Source organism: Rhinopithecus roxellana, chromosome 3 (assembly GCF_007565055.1).
Source record: "Rhinopithecus roxellana isolate Shanxi Qingling chromosome 3, ASM756505v1, whole genome shotgun sequence".
NCBI lineage: Eukaryota > Metazoa > Chordata > Mammalia > Primates > Cercopithecidae > Rhinopithecus > Rhinopithecus roxellana.
In genome coordinates, this window is record NC_044551.1 from 130,247,662 (window position 1) to 130,257,276 (window position 9,615).

General features: G+C 37.0%; 1 protein-coding gene across 2 annotated transcripts in view; it reads left to right on the forward strand.

Moving 5' to 3' along the window:
* The window catches only part of TTC37 (tetratricopeptide repeat domain 37), a 98,105-nt gene extending 88,939 nt beyond the window's left edge, over positions 1-9,166 (forward strand). For both annotated transcript variants that reach the window (XM_010380604.2, XM_030927267.1), the window contains 3 exons: positions 3,159-3,289; positions 5,093-5,216; positions 8,382-9,166. In XM_010380604.2, coding sequence (XP_010378906.2) covers positions 3,159-3,289; positions 5,093-5,216; positions 8,382-8,456 — 330 coding nt within the window. In that variant the 3' untranslated portion in view covers positions 8,457-9,166. The remainder of the gene's footprint in view (positions 1-3,158; positions 3,290-5,092; positions 5,217-8,381) is intronic.
* Positions 9,167-9,615: the final 449 nt, after the last annotated feature.

Consider the following 9,615-nt stretch of genomic DNA (forward strand, 5'->3'; position numbering starts at 1 on the left):
TGCCTTCATTTCAGTATGTACCCAGTAGTCATTCAGGAGCAGGTTGTTCAGTTTCCATGTAGTTGAGCGGTTTTGATTGAGTTTCTTAGTCCTGAGTTCTAGTTTGATTGCACTGTGGTCTGAGAGACAGTTTGTTATAATTTCTGTTCTTTTACACTTGCTGAGGAGTGCTTTACTTCCAATTATGTGGTCAATTTTGGAATAAGTGCGATGTGGTGCTGAGAAGAATGTATATTCTGTTGCTTTGGGGTGGAGAGTTCTGTAGATGTCTATTAGGTCCTCTTGGTGCAGAGATGAGTTCAATTCCTGGATATCCTTGTTAACTTTCTGTCTCGTTGATCTGTCTAATGTTGACAGTGGAGTGTTGAAGTCTCCCATTATTATTGTATGGGAGTCTAAGTCTCTTTGTAAGTCTCTAAGGACTTCCTTTATGAATCTGGGTGCTCCTGTATTGGGTGCATATATATTTAGGATAGTTAGCTCTTCCTGTTGAATTGATCCCTTTACCATTATGTAATGGCCTTCTTTGTCTCTTTTGATCTTTGATGGTTTAAAGTCTGTTTTATCAGAGACTAGGATTGCAACCCCTGCTTTTTTTTTGTTATCCATTTGCTTGGTAGATCCTCCTCCATCCCTTTATTTTGAGCCTATGTATGTCTCTGCATGTGAGATGGGTCTCCTGAATACAGCAGACTGATGGGTCTTGACTCTTTATCCAGTTTGCCAGTCTGTGTCTTTTAATTGGAGCATTTAGTCCATTTACATTTAAGGTTAATATTGTTATGTGTGAACTTGATCCTGCCATTATGATATTAAGTGGTTATTTTGCTCGTTACTTGATGCAGTTTCTTCCTAGCCTCGATGGTCTTTACATTTTGGCATGTTTTTGCAATGGCTGGTACCGGTTGTTCCTTTCCATGTTTAGGGCTTCCTTCAGGGTCTCTTGTAAGGCAGGCCTGGTGGTGACAAAATCTCTAAGCATTTGCTTATCTGTAAAGGATTTTATTTCTCCTTCACTTATGAAACTTAGTTTGGCTGGATATGAAATTCTGGGTTTAAAATTCTTTTCTTTAAGAACGTTGAATATTGGCCCCCACTCTCTTCTGGCTTGTAGAGTTTCTGCCGAGAGATCTGCTGTTAGTCTGATGGGCTTCCCTTTGTGGGTAACCCGACCTTTCTCTCTGGCTGCCCTTAAGATTTTTTCCTTCATTTCAACTTTGGTGAATCTGGCAATTATGTGTCTTGGAGTTGCTCTTCTTGAGGAGTATCTTTGTGGCGTTCTCTGTATTTCCTGAATTTGAATGTTGGCCTGCCCTACTAGGTTGGGGAAGTTCTCCTGGATGATATCCTGAAGAGTGTTTTCCCACTTGGTTCCATTTTCCCCCTCACTTTCAGGCACCCCAATCAGACGTAGATTTGGTCTTTTTACATAATCCCATACTTCTTGCAGGCTTTGTTAATTTCTTTTTCTTCTTTTTTCTTTTGGTTTCTCTTGTCGCTTCATTTCATTCATTTGGTCCTCAATCGCTGATACTCTTTCTTCCAGTTGATCGAGTCCGGTACTGAAGCTTGTGCATTTGTCACGTATTTCTCGTGTCATGGTTTTCGTCTCTGTCAGTTCGTTTATGACCTTCTCTGCATTAATTAGTCTAGCTGTCAATTCTTCCACTCTTTTTTCAAGATTTTTAGTTTCTTTGCGCTGGGTACGTAATTCCTCCTTTAGCTCTGAGAAGTTTGATGGACTGAAGCCTTCTTCTCTCATCTCGTCAAAGTCATTCTCTGACCAGCTTCGATCCATTGCTGGCGATGGGCTGTGCTCCTTTGCAGGGGGAGATGTGCTCTTATTTTTTGAATTTCCAGCTTTTCTGCCCTGCTTTTTCCCCATCTTTATGGTTTTATCTGCCTCTGGTCTTTGATGATGGTGACGTACTGATGGGGTTTTGGTATAGGTGTCCTTCCTGTTTGATAGTTTTCCTTCTGACAGTCAGGACCCTCAGCTGTAGGTCTGTTGGAGATTGCTTGAGGTCCACTCCAGACTCTGTTTGCCTGGGTATCAGCAGCAGAGGTTGCAGAAGATAGAATATTGCTGAACAGCGAGTGTACCTGTCTGATTCTTACTTTGGAAGCTTCCTCTCAGGGGTGTACTCCACCCTGTGAGGTGTGGGGTGTCAGACTGCCCCTAGTGGGGGATGTCTCCCAGTTAGGCTACTCAGGGGTCAGGGACCCACTTGAGCAGGCAGTCTGTCCGTTCTCAGATCTCAACCTCCGTGTTGGGAGATCCACTGCTCTCTTCAAAGCTGTCAGACAGAGTCATTTGCATCTGCAGAGGTTCCTGCTGCTTTTTTTGTTGTTGTTGTTTAGCTGTGCCCTGTCCCCAGAGGTGGAGTCTACAGAGACAGGCAGGTTTCCTTGAGCTGCTGTGAGCTCCACCCAGTTCGAGCTTCCCAGCGGCTTTGTTTACCTACTTAAGCCTCAGCAATGGCAGGCGCCCCTCCCCCAGCCTCACTGCTGCCTTGCGGTTAGATCGCAGACTGCTGTGTTAGCAATGAGGGAGGCTCCGTGAGCATGGGACCCTCCCGGCCAGGTGTGGGATATATTCTCCTGGTGTGCCCGTTTGCTTAAAGCGCAGTATTGGGGTGGGAGTTACCCGATTTTCCAGGTGTTGTGTGTCTCAGTTCCCCTGGCTAGGAAAAGGGATTCCCTTCCCCCTTGCGCTTCCCAGGTGAGGCAATGCCTCACCCTGCTTCAGCTCTCGCTGGTCGGGCTGCAGCAGCTGACCAGCACCGATTGTCTGACACTCCCTAGTGAGATGACCCCAGTACCTCATTTGAAATTGCAGAAATCACTGGTCTTCTGTGTCGCTCGCGCTGGGAGTTGGAGACTGGAGCTCTTCCTATTTGGCCATCTTGCTCCGCCCCCTATTTTAGTGTTTTTTAAATATCTCCTCTTTGAAAACCTCCTTTATCCCAGTTTACCCCATTTTATAGCTCCTTAAGAGCAGGGATCAGATCTTAAATCATTTTGTAGTAATTATACTCCTTGTATTATTTCTGTGATGACTTGCACAAATAGGTACTCAATAAATGAGAATTGAATTGCATAATTTTCAAATAAATATGCCAAATCTTTGAGTTAATATTTGTCTTATATTTTTATAGGCTAACATTTCCAATGATCACTGGCCATCTTTGGTTCAAGAGGCTACAACTGAGGCCTTGAAACTTTGCTTTTGTCCACTGGCTGTTCTTTTACAAGCTTTATTACAATTCAAACGTAAAATGGGGGCAAGGTATGAAGAATCTTCATCTTTTTCTTATAAACGCTTCTTCACTTTAAATCTTTCTAGGAAACAATCAAGGCAAAATTATAAACTTTAAAGTTTGTAACAGATCGATTTAACAAACTTTGAGGGGTGTTTATATATCTGTATCTACTTTGGAAGAACTGGTTCCAGAAATCCAGTAAGGGAGAAATAAAGCCTTATATTTGTTTAAAAAGGCAATTTGATACATATTTATAGGACATGAGGGATTTGACATGATAGCATTTCCATTGAAGAAGGTCTTGGAGTTTTTGTTCTTCACTGTGTTAGGAGGCGCCAACAGTGTGATGTGGGTTCTAGAAACAAACAAAACCAAAAGACCCCAGTTCAAGGCTACATTATCAGAAGTTCTTGCTAATGTAATAAGCTATGAAAAAAGTAATAAATATTGAAAAGGCAGAGACATGTTGTTTATAAATGATGTAGTTTCCTATCTAAAAAATCCAAAAGCTGCTCTGATTAAAATACAAAAATTCTATAGCAATATATATTTTAGAAGAAGTGTACTTAAATTTGAAGAACATTACTTAAAGATCACATGGCTAAAAAGTACAGGCAAGAATACTTTAAGATTTTGAAAATATCTAGTTCTAATGTATATTACATATAATACAAAGCATCTGTAAGTAAGGCAGTGATAGAGGAGCAAACATTACTGGAACAGAATAGGTATGGTAGAAATGGAGGTTAGTACATATAAATATGTAGCAAAAGACACATCACAAAATAGGGATGGTAGAAGATTAAGACCATATGGCTGATTAACAACTCCAGCACTATTTATTAACATTTATTTATTTTGGGCCATTTTTATGTGTGACTGATTTCACTAAGAAATGTTTTAGGCTGTAATTTAAACTTCCTAATGAACTACTTCTGCTCATGCTCAGTGTTGGTAACTTAGAGAGGACTATCCCCCTTTTACCCCCTACCCCAATAATCTTTGTTAACACCTCCCATAATTTTTATCACCTTCAAAACCTAGCCCAAATAAAGATGCAGTCTAAGAAAAATAACAACGTGCTTACTACGTGATCCCTCTGCAAAAGCATCTTCAAGACAAGTTATTTAGTTCCTGCTTCAAACTAATTGCTACTTAGAAGATCGTTCTGGTTAGCAGTTCTGAATATACTATGGTTTATGTTGTTTTTAGCAGTACGGAAGTTTTGGAGTCATAGATGTTAGTAAATTAGGAAAGGAAAAAATTAGAACATAGCTGTAAATCAGCCTGTTATTACATGGGTTTACGTTATCATACACATCCTTGAAAACATATGCTAAAAGCCTGATATGATATACATAGCCTGTAATGTAGACGCTGAATATTTCTTGTTCCACTCTTTATCACCCTTGTATCATTTAGTGACTTAAGTAGTGACTTAAGTAGTTTCTGCCTACTTTTCAAAAAGATTAGAGGTAGAGCACTCAAAGTAGATTATAAAATAGGGATTGTCTCCCTATTCTCTTTGGAATGAGAATAAATTGGAATAATTTACTTATCTGCCATATGGGAATAATAACTATCTACCTAATAAGGTTGTGAACATTAAATACAACCATATGTATAAATATTTAGCATAGTACCTAGTGCATGATAAACACTTAATAGATGTTAGCCATTATTACCTTTATTGTTATCTGAATTAAAAAATCATAATCAGGTACCACATCTGCAAAAATATGAGAATGACAATGTGTATGTGAGATTAGTATAGGAGATATCTTATGGTAATTTGCATGCTTTGGACTAAATTTAACTTTTTTTTCCAGAGAGACACGGCGTCTTTTGGAAAGAGTGGTATATCAGCCTGGGTATCCCAAATCTATTGCATCAACTGCACGTTGGTACCTGCTGAGACACTTATATGCCAAAGATGACTATGAGCTTATTGACGTAAGGCATTGATTTTATTTAAAATGTTTAAGGCATTGATTTTATTTAAAATGTTTTATCTTTGATCTGAGGGTTTTAAAGTTAATTGTTCAAAGTTACCTCACTTTTATGGTTGAATTTTTAAAAACTGAGTGTGTAATTTTTTGTCTAATAAAAGACTACAATGTCTAATGTTACATCTGTTGAAAATTAGAAATATTTATGCACATGGTTTGAAGATTAAATATATAGCTTGTATCTTACCATGGGTTAGTTGTGAAATTCTCCTTTCGATATTAGAATATCAAAAGCTGGGGCTTTTTGGCATAAAGAACAGAACTATTAAAACCTGCGTTTTAAAAAAGTTTAATGTTGATTTAACCTGTATAATTACAAGATGCCTTTATATGGGGAAATATACAGGTTGAGCATCCCTAATCTAAAAATCCGAAGTCTGAAATGCTCCAAAATTTGACACTTTTTGAGTACCAACAACCATGGGGTCATGATCAGTTGTGAAGCATGTTGTAAGTAATTAGATGCTAACCGTAGGTGACAAATGGTTTTACTTTTTTATTTTCAGTAATACAATATAACAGATCCATGAATATTTTTATATATCTCTCTATTAATGCATTCCTATAAGCTTTTTTAATTGAAAGAAAAGGGTAGAATTTTAAGGAGCTTGTCTAATTGCAGGACTTTATCTTTGAACCAATGAGAACATCGCAAGTTTAAAAGTCATCCATTAAATGTACTGAGGTTTATAAAAAGTTGCGAACTGCTGATCTAAAACCCTTAACTAGTGAAGTTTATAACAATACAAATATATGACCATCTAAATCCAACCTAAAGCAGTATCAAAAATCAACGTTTTCTTTCCCTTTTTTGGCCAGAAAGGCACGACTTAACTATACTTTCTTTCATATTATTTATATACCTTTGTTATTTCTTTAGAAATCGATGGATAAAATATTTTATCCAGTTTTCGATAAACATTGGATTATTTTCTAGTAAGGAAGCAAAGAAAAAGCCGTAAGAATGAAGCAATAAATCAAGACTTTTTCCCAAAGCGACATTTGTTTAAAGCTATAGTTATTCATTCTTTTCTTTTTTAAAGAAAGGACTCTAAAGAAGTTGCAGTTTTTAACTGTATTTAAGCAAGAAGCAAGGCTAAGTAAAAATGGCCAACTGGTAAACCAAAGGAGAGAATGTCCATGCATGAATTGTCACTGGTCTTGTATTAACATCACAACAATTATACTGTTTTTGCCTGCCTGTATTTCTCTTTTCCTGAACCCAGGATATGATACACCCCCTTCCAGTCTTTTTAATCCTGAGTTTCTCATCTTCAGAGATCTCAACTCAACCTACTGAGATTGTGGAATGCACAATTTTTTCTTGGGTGTGGGTCGAGGGTAGGTACTGTCCTGTGCGATGGTGGATATTTGGCAGCATCCTTGGTCTGCTAGGTGTTAGTTATATTTTTGCGGCCATTGCAGTGGAGGCAAATAGGCAGATAGGATGGAGTTAGAGGTAACAGAATCTGTTATCCTGTTTGCCTTGTTGTTGCCTTTACTATGAAATACATGTGACAGTTTCTACTCTACTTCTCACGGGATGGCTCTGGCATCTAAATATATAAACATATATGTATCCAAAATTATTTTGAATAATGTAGATAATATACAAATGTATTAGGTTAAAATTTTCATAGCTTTAACCAACAATTTTTAAAACACAATGAAAATCACTGAAAAGCTTTTTCAGTACCTACAGCATTTTGAAATACTGTTTGCCTTTTGGTGAAATGTTAAAACATTAAAGAAATAGTAAAGAAAACAATGCTTGGAGAAAGGCATTATAATCAACATAAGCCAAACCAAAAGGGTAGAACATTTATGAATGTTGGGAGACAGTTCACCACGGGTCTCTTGCATTTCTAAATATCCTGTGAGCAGGAGGCCTGATTAACTCTTTGTTTTAGTCTATCTTTTCAAAGATATTCGTATAGTGAACATCCTTGGAAGACAGAGCTAGTGTCTCCCTCCAGAACAAAGAGTAGATATTCCTGTCCATTATAAAAGATTAAGCATCCTAAGCTTAGCTTAGGGTTCCCATCTTGTAAATGCAACCAACTGCATATGTGGGAAACTATATCAGTCCGTCCACATCGCAGGCTGAGAGGACAAGAAGAACAGAGGAAAATATGTTAATGCTCATGCTGTTTGCCATACCTTGAGTAAAGAAGACTTTTCTCTGTGATCTGAAAATCCTGTGTCTTCTGGCAGTATCTATGGAACTGTGGCAGGCTAACTTGTTAGCTTGCAAATAGAGCAGAACCTCAGACCCTTCACAATGCTTGACAATGAACAACCAAAAAATGTTTTAATATGAAGGATCAGCTGAAATTGAATCTTCTAGTTTGTGAAATTGGTGAAATCATGGAAAAGTTCTTAATAAAGCCTAGAACCTATAGCTTAGATCCTGAGCTATGGTTTCAAAGGGGAGCAATTTCATTTGAACAGTTCAATGCATAAAGTGGTCTTTTTAGAGGTGATGTTATAATACCATTTAGAGGTGATGGTATTATTAACAAAGCCAACAAACAAAACCTTCAATTTTATACAGTGCTGATAATGATAGCAATCAGGCTGGGCACAGTGACTCACGCCTGTAATCCCAGCACTTTGGGAGACCAAGGCCAGCAGATCACTTGAGGTCAGAAGTTTGAGACCAGCCTCTGGCCAACATGGTGAAACCCATCTCTACTAAAAATACAAAAATTAGCCAGGCATGGTGGTGGGCACCTGTAATCCCAGCTACTTGGAAGGCTGAGGTGGAAGAATCTCTCGAACCCGGGAAGCGGAGTTTGCAGTGAGCCGAGATCGCACGACTGCACTCCAGCCTGGGTGACAGAGCGAGACACCGTCTCAAAAAAAAAAAAGTGGAATGTTGGCATCTATAGTAATTTGAATGAATTGTGCATCTCTCTGATGTTAGCTTTGTTTGAACAATTTATATCTGCAAAAATGACTGAAAGACCGCACAGAGTCACTTTTCCTAGTGTAGTTTAATGTTGCCTTTTCAAGACTGCCGCCCTTGGATTACTTGGCTTCAATGAATCAAAATACAGATATTATTAATAAACAAAATGCTAATGTTCCTGTATGTGATTTCCCATAGGTGCTGGTAAATAATGCCAAAACTCATGGAGATACAAGAGCACTGGAACTGAATCAGAGATTGTCCTCACAATAACATTGGATTATTTTAGTAAGGAAGCAAAGAAAAAGCTATAAGAATGAAGCAGTAAATCAAGACTTCTTCCCAAAGCAACATTTTTTAAAACTATATTTATTCCTTTTCTAAAGGAATCTAAAGAAGTTTGAAGTTTTTAAGTTAGGAATGCAATTTTCTGTTAACTCCAAACCTGATTTTAATCTGAAAAAAAAAAAAAAAAAAACTGGGAAAACCAGAATGAAAGGAAAACCATTATTGCCTTGGTTGCTTAACATTATTTGTAAACCATTATTTTCTGCATCTTGCATGGTGCCCAATAGAATATCTTTTACTGTAATCCCTTACAATAAAGCCTTAATAGCCATTTTCTATGTAATATACAAAAGTAGATTAGCACAATGCACAATTTTCTTTTGTTAAAAATCAAATTAAAAGATTTAATTCCTCCTATGAATTCTAAAGTTGGCAAACCAACTCATCATAAAATCCAAATAATCTTGTAACCTATTTATCTAGTGATTCATCTCAGATTCTATTGAAAAAGCATAATATAAATGTTGATGAGTCTAGACTCTAATGGATATGTTTATATAATTCCAAACACTCAGGTGTGTGAATGCATTTAAAAACATTAATGGAAAATAATGCTGATAATATTTAATTGATCATGCAATTCCTTCAATTATGATGGAAAGACTTGAACTTTCTGAAATAAAACAAAAATACAGTGTCTTGTTTTCTTTATAATATCAATATCAGACATAATTTCTAAATTTCAAATTTTAAAACTTGAAAGCACAGTTATCTATTTTTTAAGCTCTTACATATTTGAAGAAAGTCACTTTGGATTTGTGGTTTTAAAAATATTTTCAGACATTTACATATATTATTTATTGTACAGAATATACATGGTTATATGATTTATGTATGTGACTTTTCGAAAGCAGTGGCGTCAGGATGTTACTTTTTAAGATAATATAAATTGATAATATTCTATAGTTGTACTTCAGAGGTTAATAATTGAACTGAACTTTGATCTGGTATTTCCCAAATCTGTCTGAACATTATAATCATTCATACCTATGCAATCAGAATCTTTAAGGATGGGGACAGCCCTAGGACTCTGCATATTAAAGGTATGCCAAAGAAATCCTAATGTTTATTCAGATTTTCAAAC